This window comes from Arachis ipaensis, chromosome B05 (genome assembly GCF_000816755.2).
Source record: "Arachis ipaensis cultivar K30076 chromosome B05, Araip1.1, whole genome shotgun sequence".
NCBI lineage: Eukaryota > Viridiplantae > Streptophyta > Magnoliopsida > Fabales > Fabaceae > Arachis > Arachis ipaensis.
In genome coordinates, this window is record NC_029789.2 from 112,555,712 (window position 1) to 112,576,810 (window position 21,099).

General features: G+C 35.4%; 1 protein-coding gene, 1 long non-coding RNA gene and 1 pseudogene across 5 annotated transcripts; 1 reads left to right on the top strand and 2 right to left on the bottom strand.

Annotated features, from left to right (window-relative positions):
* Positions 912-2,753, bottom strand: LOC107640893 (annotated as a pseudogene).
* On the bottom strand, positions 3,477-9,251 carry LOC107643820 (CTL-like protein DDB_G0274487). 2 transcript variants are annotated; one of them, XM_016347576.2, is made up of 7 exons: positions 8,918-9,249; positions 8,046-8,503; positions 5,469-5,652; positions 5,131-5,355; positions 4,931-5,047; positions 4,436-4,669; positions 3,477-3,904 (listed from the first exon to the last, which is right to left on the bottom strand). In XM_016347576.2, the coding sequence occupies exons 1-7, from the start codon at positions 8,981-8,983 to the stop codon at positions 3,689-3,691; spliced, it is 1,500 nt and encodes a 499-aa protein (XP_016203062.1). In that variant the 5' UTR covers positions 8,984-9,249; the 3' UTR covers positions 3,477-3,688. The 2 variants fall into 2 exon arrangements, with proteins under 2 accessions (XP_016203062.1, XP_020979922.1); XM_021124263.1 differs by lacking the exon at positions 4,931-5,047 and having other exon boundaries at positions 3,487-3,904; positions 8,918-9,251.
* Positions 13,979-20,786, top strand: LOC110272256. 3 transcript variants are annotated; one of them, XR_002363364.1, is made up of 9 exons: positions 13,979-14,393; positions 14,578-14,827; positions 15,905-16,015; positions 16,888-17,032; positions 17,383-17,431; positions 17,925-18,084; positions 18,397-19,295; positions 19,404-20,204; positions 20,367-20,786. It is a non-coding gene; the product is annotated as an uncharacterized LOC110272256 (long non-coding RNA). The 3 variants fall into 3 exon arrangements; XR_002363365.1 differs by having other exon boundaries at positions 13,983-14,393; positions 19,404-19,562; XR_002363366.1 differs by lacking the exon at positions 19,404-20,204 and having other exon boundaries at positions 13,987-14,393; positions 18,397-18,468.

Consider the following 21,099-nt stretch of genomic DNA (forward strand, 5'->3'; position numbering starts at 1 on the left):
TCATTCTACATATCACGTAAGTCTCATTCTAATTAACTATGTGTAAAACACATATTAAAATATAAAATATATATTAAAAATGAATTAAACAATCCATCTATTTATATACAAATACATAATAATTAATTTTTAGTATCGTATCATTTTTGTCTAATAAAATAGCTCAGTCATGAACTTCGTTGGTACAACTAATGTTGCCCCACATCTAACTACTCCATTTTTATAGCTACACGCCTACACCTACACTCCATCGCCCAGAAACGTCACAACAATGTTGCATGCATTAGCACAAGCTCAATTGTGAAATGTCTTTTATTTTAGGCTAATTCAAGTGTACACTTTGCAAGTCTGAACAAACCGAGAATCAGCATTGTCACCGCCCTAAGTTATTCTTTTAGGTCTCCTTTAGTATAAAACAAGGTTGCAAGAACGGAACTGGAGTAAATATCCATAGTAGTCTCTGAGATTCACGCAAATACCTATAGTAATCCCTAAGATTTCGATTTCTCTATTATAGTCCTCCAGATAGAGTTTCGAGCACTCAAAGTAATCCTTGGGTATATTTCTAGGGATGAGTCATCACCGGAGTGCTGACGTAGACTCGGTTTGCCACGCTGGAGGGCTCCCAGCGGCTAGTTGAACTGGCGAGTTTTCAATTTGTATCCAGATTGGTCCCTCCTATTACATTTAACTCTAAATCCCCAAATTCTCAGACACTTCATCTCTTCCTCTTGTTCATCTCTTCTTCTTCTTTCAAGCATGTCACGTGAAACATAAATTATCTTGCTTGTATATACCATCAGGTATAAGGTGTTGTCTTTCTATAATAATCATGAAACATATTAGAAGTCTCGGAAGTTAGCAAGTATTTTTTTGATAATAATATTAAACATGTATGTTGAATGAATCTATGAAGAATTAAATTAGCAGGTGTGTAAATTGAGATTGGTAACACTAATTAGTGGAGAAGCCATGACCAACTTGTAACTAATAAAGTATACTGTAATAATTACTATTCAAGGAGATGATGAAGTAGAATTAGTGTGCTTAGAAGCACTTACAGCCAGAGAACCACAAACAAGAGACTTTGGTGTTGAAATTCTGAGACAACTTAGACTACCACCTGGGATCATAGAACACTCAGGTTGAGGTCTCTGCATGTCCCTTCCAGGAATGTAGTTAAGTAAGACATCAAAACCCATATTCTTGAAGAAAAGCCTTGAACATTGTTGGCTGAACCCAAAAAAGAAATTGTAAGCAATAGTCAAATTTGCAAGGCTCCTCAGAGAGCATATTACATCTGATAACTCCCCAAAAAGCTTGTTATGTGCCAAGTTAAGAACTTGAATGTCTTGCAGACAAAAAAATGTGTCTGGCACATGACCCATGAGAGTATTGTAGCTAACATCCAGAACTTGAATCTTAGTGAATAGCCCCACTCCTTCAGGGATGCAACCAATTAACTGGTTATTCAGGAACAGAACCTGAGGTCCAAGTAGATGAGGCTTGGCATGTACAAAGTAGCAGAAGGGAAAGAACCTGAGAATTGGTTGTTGTTGAGGTCAAATTCTTTAAGAGAGTCGAAGTCTCTAAATTCATCAGGAACAGTACCAGTGAACCTGTTACTGTTAAGGTGGAAAAGGGACATGTCAATGAATAAAGATAGCTCTTTGACAAGGGTTCCTTGGAGATTTGCATGGTTGAGATCTATGCCTGCAACTACAGGGAATGCTGATGCAGATGCACCCATTTTATCTTCAGTAAAATCACAAAAAACCCCTTTGTAAGAACACACATTTGGACCAACCCATATTCCTAGAATTTTCTTTGGGTCATCAGTGATTGCAGATTTTCATGCCTGTAGCGCTGTGTAAGCTCCATCCAGCTTTGATTCTGAAGAAGATTCAGAGGGTTGTGGGTTGTTAACCCCTCCCCCAACCCAAACCACTCCTCCTCCACCACCATTGCCAACACCAACACCTATAGTGTCTGATATATGCTTGAAAGAAGAAGAAGAAGAGATGAACAAGAGGAAGAGATGAAGTGTATGAGAATTTGAGGATTTAGGGTTAAATATAATAGGAGGGACCAATCTGGGTACAAATTGGAAACTCGTCAGCTCAGCTAGTCGTTGGGAGCTCTCCAGCGTGGCAAACCGAGTCCACGTCAGCACTCCGGTGATGACTCATCACCAGAAATATACCCAGAGACCACTTTGAGTGCTCAGAGCTCTATCTAGAGGACTACAATGAGAAAATCGGGATCTTAGGGATTACTATGGGTATTTGCGTGAATCTCAGGAACGACTATGGGTATTTACTCAACCGAACTGATTATTGAATCAGACAAGTGTTCAATGATTTAATAGTTTAATCGAGACCGTAATTAAATCAATTTAGTTAAATATACAATAAAATTATTAAAAATTTAATATATAATTATAAATATGTAAATTTAATAATTTTTAAACTAATAAAATATAAAATTTTACAATTTTATATTAAAACAAACACTCACAATTCAACAAAAAAGAAGATAGAGAATCCAAAAGTACTAAAAAAAATAAAAAATTTCAAATTCAGCAATCACACATTCACACTATCCATAATCCTAACTTAGAACAAAAAGACAGAAAAAAACAACTCTATAATAAAAAAAAAACAACTCTAATTAGATCTCAGTAACTCAATCAGTAAAATAAACAAAATAAACAAACATAAACTGAAACATAGATTTCAGCAGTGCATACCCATAATCATAAACATTTTTCAGTTCCAGAATCATACAAAAACAAAAACTCAGAATCATAAAAATTAATAAAAGAAAACAAAGACTGAACAAATGAGGGAGAAACGACGAGACAGAAACAGAAATGAGGTTAGAATGAAACTCAACTGCCAGCGAGGGAAGTACGGCGAGACAAAGACAAAGACGAGGGAGGAACAAAACTCAACGGCGAGAGACAAGGATAGGATTCAAATTGACCGCACCTCGATCTGCAAGTCCACGACCACGACCACGATGTAGAGAAGAGTAGAAGACGACCACGAGCTCCTATCTGCAAGTACAGAGGCAACGACGTGGAGAAGAGGATCGACGGCCAAGAGCTTCGAGCGTACCCTCTGCCTGTCACTGCCCGTGACGACAAAACCATCTAGCTAACGAGAAGAGTTCAGCGACGGTGGAGGAGCTGGCTGCTGCTGGTTGAGAAAGGGGTAATGGGTTAGGGTTTTTGTGAGAGAAAGGGGGAACAAGAAAGGCTATGCTTTTCACCTTTTATATGGTGAATTTTCTTTATTTTTTAGTTAAAATTCTGAAAAACCGTTAAAAAACCAGTCAGTTCTACCGTTTCTCCAATTTATTGCCAGTTCAACCGGTTTTTTGCCATGCTGTTTTCTGTGCCAACCAGACCGGCTAGAAGACTGGTTTCAATTAATCCAGCCGAATCGGCCAGTCCAGTTCGATTTTCAGAACACTGGTACAAAATTAACCACATACTAGAAGCAACCATCTTGCCTGGCATATATCACAACAATATGCCAATATTAATTTGCAATTACAGTTATCATATTACACACCACACACAAAAATATATAAAAAAAAAAAGGAAAAAAAAGGAAAAGAAGAAAAGAAAAAGGAACGAAGCTAAATCATTTTTATAATATTTAATATTAATTAAAGTGATTCCTCAAACTGATGTGTTTGATCGTACTAGGTTATCAAGCTGATTGTGGGTTAAAACTTCGCTCACACGTTTACTTCTATGTTGAAGCCGCTGGTTTAGTGTCTCAGAGATCTGGTTGAAGAATTCTGGGTCCCATCTATGGATCGATAAGGGGTCTTCAGCATAGCAGACATATATTGAAGTAACAGCACTTTCCACCACAACCATAGCCACTCCAACCTGAAAATACATTTATATAATAGAAAATTTAATATATATAGAGCGTTGGAATTCTGGTTTGTCTGGGGCTGCGTTATTGTGAACACAGTTGGGCAACTGTAAATTTAGTATCCTCTAGGGGCTAATGCGAAATATGTGGGTAATCCTGGAGCTTATGTGCAAATATAAGAAATCAAGGGTCAGAGTTGGATTCTAAGATGGTCATATTGATAATGGACTATGGCAGAGGTTATATAGTACAGGATTTTCCAAGGTTTATCCCTGTTCTAAATGGGTATTACCTTATGATTCTATATAGTTGATTAGGCAATAATGCATACATTAGGCATGCTTAGTTTGTATCATTCATTTATTGTGCATTATTATACTGTGGCGCATATTGCCTCTAGTACCTTGACCTTTGTCTGATGAAGTTAAGATCTTCTGACCAAAAAGAAAAAGATGGAAAAGAAAACACTAAAACGTATGTTTCATAGTTTGATAAAGGCCAAGTCATGGATTAAACTTCAATCAAGGATGTTGTAAACTTACCAACATCATTCCCATGAGCATAGACATGGATCCGATCATAAAAGCTCTATTACTCCACTTAATCCATGCCCAGGCACCTGCGCAAGTTCCAGTTATCAGACCTCCAAAAATGGTTCCCATTAACATTATAGCACCTGAACAATCATAGGCCACAAGTGCTTCAACTCCAGTTGATTGGAATAACTCCCATGCATCTCTGGCAGAGTGGTTAAAGCTTTTTCCATACACACCAATCTGCTAACACAATCATGACAAGAATGCCATAGTGAGTTCTCCAAGAACACAATGGCAAACTGGCAGATAATTATATTCACCCAACTCTAACTAAATTAGCCAAAATATTTCTATCTCCGATATATAGTGAAGGACCCCAGTCCAGTAATTTTCGCAATCACTCTTCACGATTCCTAGTTAAAAATGGAAACAATTGTCACCGAGAACATTTAAATTTTCTCATATATGGAAGTAATTACTGACATAGGCATAGAAGTCTACCTGAACATATGCATACTTGTTAAAGAATCGGACAAGAGTCTCCACCATGTGGAAAAGGAAATCAACACAACAAAGTAAACATTCATTATTGCCTATCTTTGCTCGGACGCCTCGAATCTGAATACCAACAGAGTTTATAGCATCCATATATGAAGGAAATGAGATTCAAATAATTAGCAAAAGCAAATGTTGGTTAATACCTGCCACCGCATTGTCCTAATAACAGCTGTAAATAATGAGCCATAACAAATGCTGCCAAACGAAGTTGTTAAAGCATATTGCAATGATTTCATTAAGGATTTAGTGGGAAATGATGAACTCTCTTTGCTATAATGGACGTTCGCGAGGAACACAATTCCAGACACAACGACATGCAGAGTATTACACAGTACAGCACCAGTCCAAAATAAGCTTACAGAGAGGACCTGCACGCATGACAGCAATGTCAGTAATCAGATGGGGGGAAGAATACATGATTTGCAAGCATTACTAGTGCCAACAAGGACAGACAGAATAAAGAGCAAACTTGCCAGCTCACCACAAGAAGCCACCAGCGTCCACCGTCACCCATACTTGAAGCCACAACACCAGCTACTCCAAATGACCACAACACCATCCACGAAAGAAGCAGCAGCACAAATGCATGTGCAACTTTCATAACCTCAGGAAGATTCCATACCATCTTAACAGCCTTTTGCAAAACTAACATAGTAAATGGAAGTCTGGAAATGCGAAAAGAATAACCATAAAAGATTATCTTTAAGGGCACAATTAATTATAAATATAGCAATACAAGAAGGGAATAAAGTTGAACTACAATTTCAATAAAATGGCAGCACCCAGATTTCAAATAATAGAAACTTACAAATTTTATCTACCAATACAAGTATCAATGGGGGCAAAAAATATTTAAAACATAAACAACTTTTGATTTGCATTTCCATGGAATGGAATGGTACATTTATTACAACAACACTCATGATTGACTATTAATAAAAATTTAAGTCTGAAACCTCTTACAATGCTAATGGCTAATCTAGCCAGAAGTCCAAATTATCCTCCAAAAGTCTCAGAAATAGAGTACAACATTTTTCGCATTGATAAATCCGATTCTTAATACATCAGAGAATAGCTGATATGATGCTTTTGTTGTAAACACTAGAACCCAGCTAATTTAGATATCCAATAAATTAAGGATCGTCACATTGAAAAGTTACTGTAAATTTGTGTAGAACCGATTAAGTAAATTTTCTAAGTCTCTAGACAGTTCACCATGGGAGATGAACTGTCATCTAAGCTTTAATCAAAACAGGTATTAGGAAAGACTATAAAGTGATTTATGAAACTATTTATTTAGTTATCATTCAGCATTGATATACTTTTATTGATCAAAGCATCTGATATTTAAAAGATATAGTAAATAGTATAACTAGTTCCTGAAAACAGACATTAATATATCCAATGCTCCGCAACATTTATGATATTCCCAAAGTCACTTCATTACAAGTATAATAACCAACATTATCTTCAACATACTCCCTTAAGCCAGAACATATAAATCATAATGACCATTTCTTGAAATTGCTATAACATGAACTTATAGTGAATGTATCTACTAGATGATGAGTGACAACACTATGCCTTTTGGAAAAATCTTGAAGAGCAGGTTTGAACTTACCAAACTAAGTCCTGGAGATATTATATTCTTGTATTTATCCAAATGATCTGAGCGCGTTTGATCAAGGAATCAAAAATCTATACAATATGATTCCACAAGATAAATCCTTCCATTCAACTTCTCTAAAATAATTCTAAGACTTCTAAAGAATGCATGAGATAGGATTTTTAACAGATGAAAGCGTTGCCACACACACGGATTAGGGCTCCTTGGAGGTTGATAAAGCACTCCAGAATCACTTGAAGCCATTTTTGCAAGAGTATGGAACTTCCAGATCAGAAAAATAGAGCAAAAGGAGATCTCTAGAACAACAGGGGGAAAAGATTATGGATTAATATGACCAGTTCCAGCATCAGTGAGAAGTGATGTTTGGAAGGCAGCAATTGAACACCATGCATTAACAGGTCAAACATCTAAACATGAGTGGTAGAATATGAAGTGGTTCTCAGTGGTGAGCCTGTCAGATGGCTGGTCCGCAGGTTTTGTGCTGGTTGGACTCGTATTTTGACATTTCTTCATTCACTCTTACAGCTCTTGATTCATAGTGACAATTCAGAGATTGCTATGGTTCTATGAAACTAGATACAGCACCACAAAAGTTTGAGTATAAGCAGGACAGAGCCTGCTGCAATATCAACTTGAAAAACAGACACCAGTGAGTTATTGCATGAAAGATACCTCAGTCAGCAGTCAGTATTCAAGCCCATGTATTTATATACATCACTAAATGGTCAAACTAGTTCTGAAAAGGCCTAATGTTCAAATGCTTCTCAACAATGATGACTTCCACAAAGACAGAATCACTAGATGACAATTACTCAGGCTATTGTCAACAGCAAATATGAGCAAATTTTTACCAACTAATTTTAGCTTGCATTGCAAGGTGCGCTATTTGACCTTTAGATATATCAACCCATTCAGAATAAGTAATCTTATATCCTCCTGATTCCTTAAAACTCTCTACTAAAAACAAAAATTATTAAAGCGAAAAAATAGAAGCAGTTTATGTTCAAGGATATAGAGTTATTCACTTAGAATAGGGTATTTTGATATTCTCAGGTAATGTAGAGCACTAAACAGGTTGAGTAGTTCATCCCAGATGTTAGTCAGATTCACACCTTGATTAGAAATCAATCAGAAAGAGAATACTACTTCAGATATGTTTGCTGCTATACGAATATGCAATTCTATGTTTCAAAGATGGCGATCTATAGCAGCTGCCAAATGTAAGACACCAAAGCTAGTCAATCATGCTATATTAGTATTATTATTATAAATATACAACAGTTTAAAACTTTAACTTCTTTCCCAGTAAATGCAACCTTCAACTGTGGATATGGACAAACTAACAGAACAAAATCCATGCATCCATTAAGCAACAAACACGCATGATAGGTACATACATACGTTATATATATAGTAAATTGAGGCTCATACCTGTCTATAACAGATATCACATACAAAAGCTGAAGGCATGCTCCAATAGCAAAAGCGACACCCCAGAAGACCTGCTCAGCCCAAAAAGAGAGAACACTGATCACAGCAAGATATGTGGTGAGGATATGAACAGACACCTTCATCATAAGGGTAGCACATGAACCCAACAGTGACAGCCAACAACATCCAAGAGCAGTCCCAACTAAACCGGCAACCGCATAGACTGGCCAGTAATCCTCTGTCAATCCGGCTTGATTCTCCATGAAGCGGTATGTGTACTTATCAATGTCAAGCCTGTTCTTCTTCTTGAATCTGTTGAGGCCAAGAACAACAAGAACAAAACCGAAACCAATCAAGTGGATTACAAACATTCCAGACCAGAAAACATCATGCCATCGCCTTGGTTTCTCCATAATCGTGGCTTCACTGTTGTTGCCACTTCTGCATTGCTCCACATTCTATCAAAACATGAACAATTGTATTTAGATACCAAAAGTAAGTTCATTTCTCACTGTTCAACAGAACCAGTAACAAAAAAAAAAAAAGACTACTATTTCAGGAAAGGGTAATTTGGTTATAAACAAACAGGTCACAATCACTGAAAAAGAAATAGAGTAATTAGGATAATAGCTAACATAAAAGGAAGAATTCAGCGAAGCACAGATTAAACTACCGAAATTTTTTTTTTCTCTTAAAACAGAAAGTTTAGCTTCGAAAGCTATTGCCAGTTCCCACCGAAAATTGACAGAGTACATAGCTCAATTAAATAATCAATCAATCAATCAAATAATAATAAATAATAAATAAATAAATAAATAAAAAGAGAATATGGAGATTGTAACAAGAGATACATGAGTTGGAGGTTGCGATACCTGATCTGTGGTTGCAGCGGCAACGGAAGCGTCGGAATGAGAAGAGAAAGCGCGAGCATCCATCATTTGCAGGGACCAACAAATATCATAGCCTCTTTGTCTTTGTAGAGCGAGTGATCAATTGGCTAAAGGGGGCATCATTATGGTTAGAGACACGAAAGAAAGCAAAGCGTGCGAAGTGGGAGTATTAGTAAAGTGGTGTAGCTTTCGGTGGGTTTCAACTTTCAACTACGGAAAAAGATCTTGTGAGTAGGATATAGCAAAGAAATAAAAAGTACGGAACTGATCTCATTATCTCAACTGTTTTCGTTTTCCACAAAAATCAAATTTACAAAAGCCAGAGACAAATCAAAGTAAAAGTTTTGTGATATGGACGAACAACGCATAGCAACAAATATTTGAACACTATTTTTTAGGTCTATCATTTTTATCTATAAATATGAAAACATACACATATACCACCCATTAATTTAAACATTGCTGGTACACCCACTTTTCCCTCTCATAAACCAACTGAATATAATCCTCATGAAAAACGCCCTCGATGCTATACCGATTAGACTCAGATGCCGGAGGGTCTTGTTCGCTGTTGCTATGGAGTCAGTTGATTGAGGTATTGTGGTTGGAGTGGATACACGCGTTACAATTGGGTAGTACAATTGGGTATGGAATGCCGCGGGAATACTGTTGTTGTTCCACTACCTCTTCACCGCCGGTTGCTGCGCCTTGGTCCTGGTGTAGCAGTCGCAGATCCTTGCCCGTTGCCGGCAGCATCTTCACTGCTTGTCTTTGTTGGTTCTCTCTCCAATCGGGTTGGCTTCTGATTGTGTTTACCAAGGAGAATACGATGTTATTTTTTTGAACTCGTTCCCTGCTCCGACCCCACTCCCTTTTCTCTTGAAGCCGACATGCATCTTAAACCAACCCAAAATAAGGCTTGTTACATCAATTTGGTTGCATCTCTTGTCTCGGTTCAAATTGCTGTTGCCGCTAGGAATCCACTACCACCTCTTCTCCCGCGCTTCTATTGCATGTACAACAGAAATTCTACTTCCTCCTTAAACCCTTGAACTTGGCATTAATTTTGATTGATGTTTGCCTCTAATCTTGATCTACAGGTAGCAATTCCTCTTGTTCCCGGTTATTGAATTTTCTGAATTATTATGTTCCTAATATTTTTTATTAATTTTTTCTTCTTTAAGAATTGTTGTCAGCTTTGAGCTTCCTTGTTTTAATAATACACCGCATCTCTAGAGGTGGTTGCATACTCCAGTTCTGACGAAGGCAATTTCATGCTGCCATTTTAGCAACTGTGTGAGCAAGTAGGTTTTCTTCCTTGGGTGTCCAAGTTAGACCACAATTTGGTAATCTTTCTTTTAGCTCTCTAATATCTTGTAATATTGCTTTAGTTTCCCCAATTGAACTATTTGATTTTATAGTTTAGATTAGTTTTAAGCTGTCTGATTCTATTAAAGTTTTTCCCAAATCCAAATTATCAATAATAATAAGGGCTTGTCTAATAGATATAGCTTCAGTTATTATACTTGAATGTGTGCTAATTTTTCAAGAGAAGCCTAACACAATCTTTCCATTACTATTCCTAATGACCATAGATATTGCTCATTTTCCCTCCTCCCTCCTAAAAGCAGCATCCACATTAGCCTTTAACCAATCTTCCGGTGGAGGCCTCCATCTGATCAGGTATTCTCGTCTATTTTTTTCGCTTTTTTTTTCTACAAATTGCTGGTCTCTTGTGTTCCAGAATAAATTTTCTATCAGTTTAGTTATTTTAATTGTCCATTCTGGTCGAATATTCTGGTTGAATATTTTGTTTTGGGTCTTGGGCTAATCCCAAAAAACCTACTCGAACCCCATCCCAACCCACCCGACCCAAAGCCCGCTTTTTTATCTTCTCTTTCCCAGCAAGCAGAGACGTCGTGCCAAGAAGATTGCTTCCATTGCTGCCACAATTTGACTTTGGCATCTCCTTCTTCCATGCGTCACTGTCCATAACAAACCCAATCCAAAAGAGCTACCTTCCATAGCAGAACCCTCTCCCTTAATCTAGTTACGGTTGTCTGCGGTGTCTTCCATGGAATCATCTCCATGGTGATTGATGAAGCATGAGAGGTTTCCTGGACATGGAAGCAACTCTATTCAATTGAAACTCATGATACTTCTTTTCTCATTTTTTTTTACTTTTCATTATTGGAGATCTTCTACCTGAACTTTTCATTTCGAATCTTCTTATACTATTTTTTATGATTTTGTTTTTGTTATTCTTTTTTTTATATAGATCCTCTCTTTCTTGCTCAATATTGTGAGTAGGATTTGTTGCTATTCTACACTGTTTATTTTTTTTTCATATTCTTTTTTTCTGATCTTATTTTCATACCCTTTTTATTCTTTACGTTTTAATTGGCCAATATTTATGATATAAAATGAGTGTTTTATTATCAACTCAGATTTTTTTTCATTTTTTGAATCATCAAGATAGATTTCTTCTTCTTTTGGGTTATGGAGGATCTGTGATTTTGGATACAGTCCAATTTTAAAATTATTTACCTGAAAATATACCTCTTCTTAGATGCTATAAAAGTCTAAGAGATGTGGTCCTACAATCTTACCGTGTGTGTATTACTAAAATTTATGTTTGCTCTTACTTTTGTCACTAGAGAAAAAATAATTAGGTGATATTATTTTTTGGAGATGATTGCACCGCCAAGAGAATGTTGGAGGATTCATGTCAGAGTGATCATAATTTAGTCGCTACCGAGATTCAAAGACCCCAAATCCATTAACTCAATTGAAATGGTGTTGATGGATGAGCATGTACCTCTAATTTTATTCACACACACAATTATTTCTATGCGTTCATACACTTAATCTATATTTTCTAATAATCCTGATAAGATTTTCTGGTTTCAATGTTAAGGTGATTGATGCTCATGAAATATACAACGTCTGATACATGAATTATTGCTTTAATACTTTTATACACTTAATTCATATTTAAAGTTTATAGCTTTGAATTTTGATATAAACCCTATGATAATTTTATATTTCTTTTGTGGTGAGGAGATGCATACATATACAGTGTATTGCGTTGATTGTGGTTCCTCTGATTAAAAAAAAAACACTCTTGCCAATGGCCATCTTCCAAACAAAATTTTTATAAATGGCCAAAAACATGCACGGGTTATATACATTGTTTGTGAATTAAAAGTTTAATAGTTTAATAATTATTGAAAGTGGAGTTAACCTAAGTATGATTATTACTTAAACTCTGCAATGTATTTATTATATAATAGTCATACACTTAAATTAACTAGACACTTGGGTATGATAGATTAGTTTAATTTTTTTTCAATTTCATTTGTGTGACCTCTTTTTTCAATTTGTATTGTTTGTGATTTTGTACACAATATAGACCAATAAAATATGTTGAAATGAGGTTTGGTTTTATATTTGAGGTCTTACTTGAATAACAATGTTCATTAAATTCAAAATGTTTTTCTCATTGAGCTGTCCATCATTACTTTCAAACTGTACCTTTAGTCTCTGTTGTCAGCTCCCTAATGTTTGCCCTTACATGGTTTGCAGTAGTTGTATCCTACTATGTTAGCCTTTCTTTGTTTCGAGATATATAGTTTTTAATTTTGATTCAATTTGTTATTTTTTATGTTATTTTTTTATTGCTTTTAAATATTGAGTTTATTTTTACTTTAAATAGGCACTAGCAATATCACTTTAGGTAGAGTTTAATAAAATGAACATTCTAATTTATTGAACGTAGTGTTATTTTTTAATTTATTTAGTTATTTTGGTTGAAAGAAATATTTTATAAAAATTTTGTTTGTTTATTTAGTTGGACTTTATTGTTACCGTATGTAGAGAGTGGATAATAAAATATTTTGCTTTGTAAAAAAATAGGGAACAACTATGCATGCTTCTATAGGTAAGGATATGATATCTTTGTTCAAATCATTGATATCAAATGGAGTTGTGTATGCTTTTGCATACTTTAGAGTTTACAATAACCGTGGGTCGTATCATACAACATCGCATCATTTTCGAATGTTTGTTCAAGCAATACCTACTGTCAGACCCTCTTTCTGTAATGCAATACTATTATATAGTATTAAGTTGGTTCCTTTTACAAAAATTATGGGATACTTTTCTCAACATCCTTTTTTGGTTGGTAAGTATATGGTTCATAGCAGGTATATAAGTTTATTTTTCTTTTGTTTTTATGACAAAATATCACTAAGACGGGTGATTTGTGCATAATCTTCTGTTTGATATTTATTTTAGATGTTGCTAGAGTTATAACCGGTGTAGAGGGTGAGAGGAAGTATGTGAAGGATGGCAAACTTATTGATATGTTGGTTATTCATTTGAGAATAATGACGGGTGCGTTTTTTCAATGCCCTTACTCAGCACTTAATATATTTATATAAGTAATTTTTTATTTTTTAAATAATTTGCATTTTTTTTACAACTTAAAGCTTAATGTTGCTGTTCTTGGAGAGATGGTGGAACGGATCAAGGATTTTGTGGCAGCGGGTGAGCAGCAGGTACCGGTAGTTATTTTTCAATTTGCAACAGTAAAAACTTTTCGAGGTATGTGAGGATTTGATAACTATCAAATAATTATATCTTATTGTAACTATCTTGACTAATTACTGAGCCATGTTTCAATTAGGATTTTTTTAGTTTTTAAATTCTATGTTGTGATACTACATGTAATAATAATTTTTTTGGTTTTTAAATTTTATGTTGTGCTACTACATGTAACGGTAATATAATTATAAGTATTGTATTTTGTGCTTTAATATTTTTTATTACGTAAAATTACAAGTGAAATTATAGAAAATGGTAATAACAATTCCTATAAATGGCTCGCATTCTAGAAATTAAAATTTAAAGTGATAAAAAATATTATTGTATGTACGTGAATAAATTGTATAACTGGTTTTTTATTCCATTATATGTTGTTATTCCACTACAAAAAAATCTGATTAAAATGGCACTAATATTATGGCAAGTTTATATAACCGCCACAATTGTTGCTAATTTCGGTGGTTTTATCGTCTGCCAGAATGATCATGTTCTTAGTGGCGATTTTCACTAATTGTGGCAGGTTAAAACGCCATTATCATTAAAAAAAAAGAAAACACATTTAAAGCTGAGGTGGTGTATTGCATATGAGAATAATCACTATTCAATATTGTTGAATGTGAGAGAGTGAGCGAGAGGGATCTGAATGTGACGAACCCTAATTTTTTGATCTCCCTCGTTGCCGGCATTCATCTCTTGCCGCCGTATACAATGCGGTTATTGCTGCCTTCGAAGGAGCGCTCTTCTTTGATTAGGTTTTCTAGCTTCAATTTGAGGGTTCGTTGCGCCGCCCTCATCTCCTCGTCACCACAAGCAACGCCATCATTGCTGTCTTCGATGGAGCTTTTGCTATCTGGTGTTGTGCATCTTAATTGATCCTGAATTTTCTTAATTCTAATTTGGTTAAGCTTTTACAGGGCCTTTATTTTCTTTTCCCCTTCAATGATGGTCTTGCTTGGTTGAATCTGGGTTTTGTGAAGCTTTCGTCTCTATAGCTCTCTAAGTATAATTCTTTTGGTTAATTTTCTTTTTCTTTCTAGGTATAATCTGAGATCGCACATCGCAGGAAGAGGGAAAGGGGAATGAGAGTGAGTTGATCTGAAACCCTAAAGCTTGTCGCCGCCATGGTCACACCATTCATCTCATTTCTCCCGCTTCCATCAACCTTCTGCGCTCGAGTGAAGGCGCCTCCTCTATCGATGCGTTTCCAAATCTAGTCACTACGCCATAGCTTATGAGATTGAGCGAAGCACCTCTTCCATTAATGTATCTCCTCCGCCAGCAGTGCCGGTACGTTCTCACTTCTGCATTCTCTTTTTCTTCGATCCACTCAACATTGCTTGTAGTGTGTTTCTGTTCATTCTCAATTTCTATTTTTATTATCTTTCTCTTGTTCATTCTCAATTGCTTGTTTTCTAACTGTATTTTGGTCCAGTATTGTTATGCTTACCACGTGGTTGATGAATTTTCTGAGAGAGATGGAAAAGAGTGGAACTTGTTTTCTGTTATAGATAGATGATTCTTTGGTGCTTATTATTATAATTACTGCATGTTCATCATTGTGCATTTTTGAAATTCAAAACTAGCTTAGCTCCCAATTTGAATCCAACAAGGACATGCCTTCTTTGTTTTCTTTTTTCATCAATGTCATGACTTGAATGCTCACATTTTATGGTGGGAAAATCAAACTACATTTACTGCATTTTAGTTTGTAGTTGACTTGTTTATATGCTAAGTTGTCTAAAGAAAGATATACTCTGCCTAGTAAATTGAATACCTAATTTGTTATTTATCTTGTAAAAAGGATTGAATGAAACGTACTTGTTTAAATCCCATGTATTGGATGAGGGTGGCCAAGGAGTACTTCATCTTGCAGCTGCTCTTGGCTATGATTGGGACTTACAACCCACAATAATTTATGGTGTAAATGTGAACTTCTGTGTTGTAAATGGATGAACTGCTCTTCATTGGGCTGCATTCTGTGGCAGGTGATAAATTTAGTGCTTTTAGAATGAAATGCATTTGATCAAAGTAGTATTTGAAGCTCGCAACTTGACGGAGGAAGAGAGGAAAGGGTAAAAAGAAGTGACATGGGACGATAAGGAAGTGTGTGGATTCTACATGGTGTGGTTTAATCTTTTTTCTTCCTTTTGTTGCAGGGATTGGCACAAACGTGTTTCTTATTGGCACTTTAATATTGATTTTTGTGTTCAAAATTCCAGATGCTTTGAATTTAATTCAGCTATCAAATTTAATTTTATTAAGAAAATTGCTTACCCTGTATCTGATTTCTACTGCTGTTCTCATTCATTCAGAGTTTATTAGTGTTTTCATATGTGATGTTGATATCTTTATTCTTTTTGGCAGGGTTCTTCCTTATAGAAATCTCCAATCTATAGCATATAGGCTATACTTGAAACTCCTCAAATGACATGCTTTTGAACTTAAATCTCAGATAAAAAGGTCTCATTATCAAAAGTAAGCTTCAGTCTATATAACATTTATCTCTTTCAAAAAATTAGTTAGTATAGCCAATGTAAACATGCCAATTAGATTTCTTTACTTTTAAAGTCTTTTGGCCGTTCCTTATAAAGATTGAAAGTTTAGATATGAACTATTAATAATAATGTGTTGGTAATGTCCAGTTAATATAAATGTTCTTTTCTGTTTTAATTTTTGTTCATGGAAATAGTATATACCCTTGATTAGCTTTATCTGTAGGCAGTGTGCAGTTGTAGAATGTATGACATTCTTGAGAATTTTACACTAGGAATCTTATATCGAATAGTATATACCTTTTTACTTTCTTTAAAGTAAACAAGTACGTGTTTGAAGAGTTTTACAATAGACTTAGAAGTCCTAAAGTTAAAAAAAGGGTACCAAATAAGTTCCTAGGAAAATCTGTGATGAATTTATAAGTCCATGGAAAAAAAGGTAAGCCCTTCAAAAATTGTAACTCTGGACTAATGTCTATAGCAAAATTCTCCGAGACATACTTGTCTTGTCTTATTACTCCTTTTTTTCTTTTTTAATCTCATTGATTTATAAATGCTTAATTGGGAAAAAGAGACTTTCTTATTACACGTAAGTGCTCTTTTGAGCCTAGGGGCATGTCTTGTCCTTGGTGTGCTGACTGATGCTGAATCTTACTAGACTTTGTTCACCACCAAAAGGAAAAGAAAAGAATGCCGGTTTGGAAATTATAGCTTGAGCTGAATTATTTTGGTAATAATGATTTGTGCCCATAACTAAGTGAAACTTAATGTTTGCTTTATTACCTGATGTAAAATGAAATAACGGGTACCTTTGGTTTGTTCTACTTTTACCTTTTTTCTCGTTATGTGTTTTAGGTACATGCTCTTCTATCTGATAAAGAAGAATTGGAGAAAGACTTGAAAAGATTAAATGATAAGCTTACTTCAGCACTCTCTGACTGTAATGCTAAAGGTGAGCTGTTGAAAAAGCAAACAAAAATCGCTCAGGAAGCAACAGCAGGTAATATTCATTGATTTGTATATTTTCCTTATCTGTCCCCACTGTTCTGTAATATAGGACTTGAAAAATACAGAAATAACCAAATTATGTGTAATCGAAAGAGTTTAGTCTTGGGGGTCACTTTCACGGTGCACCTTCTCAGGTGAAGATGGATTTCTATCCAAAGAAGCTAATAATTTGAAGATCAGACTTGGGCATGAAGAGATTATTATATCTCATGGAACCAGCCTTTTAATTTCTTTCTCCCTTGTCACATCTCAAAGCTTCTATTTAATATTATAATGGTATATGACATTGCGGGCTTTAATTGTTTGTTCTGATTTGGATTATTGACCCTTTTCTTGTTTCAGGTTAAAGGTCATTTTCCTTTCTTTGACATGGCGTAAACAGTTTATAATGGTATATGTTGAACTGTGATCATTCTTTTAGTACATATATATATATACACACTATTTCGTACTTCAATTTAAGTTTCTTGTTAAATTGATTTCCGTAGTTTAGCTTTCGCAAATTTTGGCTTCCTTCTTAGCTTTCTGCTTGAAGCAGAGTCATAATAATTAAGGCACAAGCTTTGACATGATTATTATGATTTTGTATCCTCAATTGGTTCAAGTTTATTTTAGATGACCAATGGAATTACCAACATGGTAATTCACTAAAAGGACATTACTTGATAAACACAAGTAGAAGTGAAACTAACAACTTTGAAATGCCATGTGGAATGAATCTTGGTCTTCCATATATTCCCTTATTATTTAATATATTTCATTTTCTATAAAAATGGAATCGTTTAAAATGTGTTTAAACATTGAAAATTCTTAATCTTAAAACCTTAGATTGGCTTTCAATGACATTCATCAAAGGATGGAACTCATTCTTAAGTTGCTTGCAGCGTGCTTTGTGAAGATGAGAAACAAGCTGTGGCAGTAAAAAGTCAATTGCAGCTACTTGCTAGACCAATGTACAGTAATCCACCTGTTCTTGGAGCACTTATAGTTTCAACTATTATTGATGACCCAGAATTGAAAAATTTATGGCTTAAAGAAGTTAAGGTAGAGTGCTCCTATATACACATGCTTTCATATTTATTTGTGTAATGCAAATGCATTGTGGTACTAGGTCGTGCAAAATGCAAATACTTGAAAAGAATTAGTAAATTATTTATATTTGTTGTGTCTTGAATGTTTTGTTAAATATGCTCTCTTTCTCGCTAACTCTTCTTCTGCGCAAAATGTTAGCTACGATTTAACCTTTTAACTGGATAAATCTAAAGTTTTCTTTGTATCGGAGTTTGATTTCTATGTAAAAAGATTGTGTTGAATCATATTAGTATTCAGTATTGAAAATCATGTGCTATGCTTCAGGGATTTGTCAAATAACAACTTGAGTGGTCAACTACCTTCCTCAACAGGGACTTTGTCATTCCTTACTACATTGTGAGTAAATTTTATTGCGTATAGTTTAATTTCTATTGGAGCAAGAAACAAAGATGTTGGAGCAAGTCCCGGGATGGAACTCACACAAGAGACCAAGAAACTAAGGCGGGTGTAAAATCCCTATAATACCCTTACTCATCTTTCTCCTAACCAAATTTTAACCCTAACTTCCTAAATTACCAACACACACCCCCCAAATCATAGAAGAGAAGCAGAGAGAGTGAGGATCGGAAAGAAGAAGAGAGGGGAGGAAGGGACGGCGCCGGCAGGGCTGGGAGTCGCCGTCGCTATCGTTGTCTTGGATCAAGAAGAGAGAAGAGGAAGAAGTGCAAGAGAGGAAATGCTGTCCCGCCGTCCTTGCCATCACCCTTGGAGACCGTCCCTGCCGCAGCCGGAGCTTCCATTGCCGTCGTCAAGGACTCCATCGCTGCCACGAGAAGCCACCGCATGTGGAAGAGAAAGACGTGACGCACAGAATAGAGGAAGGGGACGACATCTTGTCGTCACTGCGCCTTGTCGCCGTCGCTGAAAGGGGAGCTCCGTCGTCGCCGTCGAGGCTACGGGTATGGGGCTTCGAAGAGAGAGAGAAGCTCGCAGAGGAGAGAGAAACGTAACGACCAGAGAGAGGAAAGTCTCGCGAGGAGGCGGGAGCTGGTACACCTTCGCTGTTGTTGCAGGCTGCGCCACCGCGCCTCTGGTTGCCGGGAGCCACGCTGACGTCACCGGAAGCCACCGCCGAAAACTCTGCAAGTTTGCCCTAGCTCCGCTTTACTTCAGCCGGTGAGGATCACCGGAGCTACTGATGGTCCATCCTCTTGTTTCTTTTGGTAAGACTAATCTTGTTCTGCCCTGTCTTGCCGTAAAGCTCTATACTCACTTTGTCCTATCCTGCTTGATGTCCTTGTCTGTCTTTGCTCAATTTTAAACCATCGTAGGCTGGATTCGCTGTTGCCCCTTGCTACTAGGGCTGTTGTTGATGTTATTGCAGTGAGAGTTGAAGTTATTGCTATAACCCCAGTCCAAATTCTGCGCAGTTTCGTACTCTTAAATTCAACATTTCGGGTTTGGTCTCTTCGGTCCCTTAGGACCATGTTGTGAGTAGGCTTTACATTTATAACCGTTAATTTTTTTTTGTTCATGCTATTCTGAGTTTCTATTTATATTTATAAAACTATTGTTGAAGAACTTTGATTTGATTAGAATAATTGATTTATTATAGTTGGAAAAAAAATATTTTTATGAAGCTTATATCTTAGAAATTTTACATGAGACTATATATATGTTTGATGAAGTTTTATATTATTTTAGAACATTTGATTTTACTCGAATATATACTTTTGAAGCATTGAAGTATTTATTAGTACTTACTGACTTTGAAATTGTAAAATGTGTTTGAAATTACTTATGATCGAAGAAGCTATGATTAGAAAATATTTCTTACGAGAAAGTATTATTTGATTTGATTCAATACCGTATATATTTGAAAGATCGAAGATTTATTATAGTTGAATTTATATGTTTTGAATTGGTTTGGGAGGCTCGTATTAGAAAACCGTAGTTAACGGCGGTTATGAAATTAACTTAGATGCATCTAACTCAGACTCCAGCTAGCAGGGGTGTTGCTAGTCTAACGTGTAGGCCACACGTTAGATCTGTTATTCTGTTAGGACACACGAGAGGAAAGGGTTACCCATTGAGGTGGAGCTGCCCAAGTGTGGACGTTTGATTTGATTTCTGTATGAGAACTCCCTTATTGATTCACTTATTATTATCAACTATTACTTTCTAATTAATATTACTTTAATAATAATATTTATATAGTCTCATATTGATTATAGATGTATTGTCTAATCACTGAGTTGCAAAACTCACCCCTGTTTTCTAAAAATATTTTTCAGGAACAAATATTTGACTATGTGGGACTTTCTATTCAAGAATAACGGTCTGCAATGAGTACCTATCTTTGTCGAATTCCTAGAAGTATATGCTCCATATGTCACAGGCAGGATCCAACCATTCTTAGTTATTTTAATTTTTTTGTTAAAAATATATAACTATTTATTTTAGAACTTGTAAAATATTTGTAACTTGCTTATTCAACTTATATCTGAGTATGTTAGGCTTGCTATAGGATTATTTTCCTGAGCGCCGGTCATGACTCATTTTGGGTTTTGACAGCAGGCTTGTTTTAAAGCTAATTACAAAAGGAGGAAACTTTTGGCCTTCAAATCTTATTCATCATCACTTAGCTAAGCTACTTGTCTTGTATATTCATAGTTTAGGGAACTAGATGGTAGATTTGACTAATTAGTGCTTATTGCAATTTTTGTATTTTGGTAAGTTTAGTAAGACAAATTTTTGTATAGAAGTTATTACTTTTAATTTTCAATAATAAAAAATTATATACTATATTAATACTTTGTTTATGAGTTATAATATTTCATTTATGGATTATGATTTTTTGTTATTGTGAAATTTTAATCACAAAATTATTTATTTAACGCGATAAAAATATCGGTAAAAACTGCTTTTTTAAATGATAAAAAATGTCATTTTTATCTGGTAAAAATGCCGTTTTCACCAATAAAAATGTCACTATCAGGGTAAAATGGCGGTTCAAAATGCCATTTT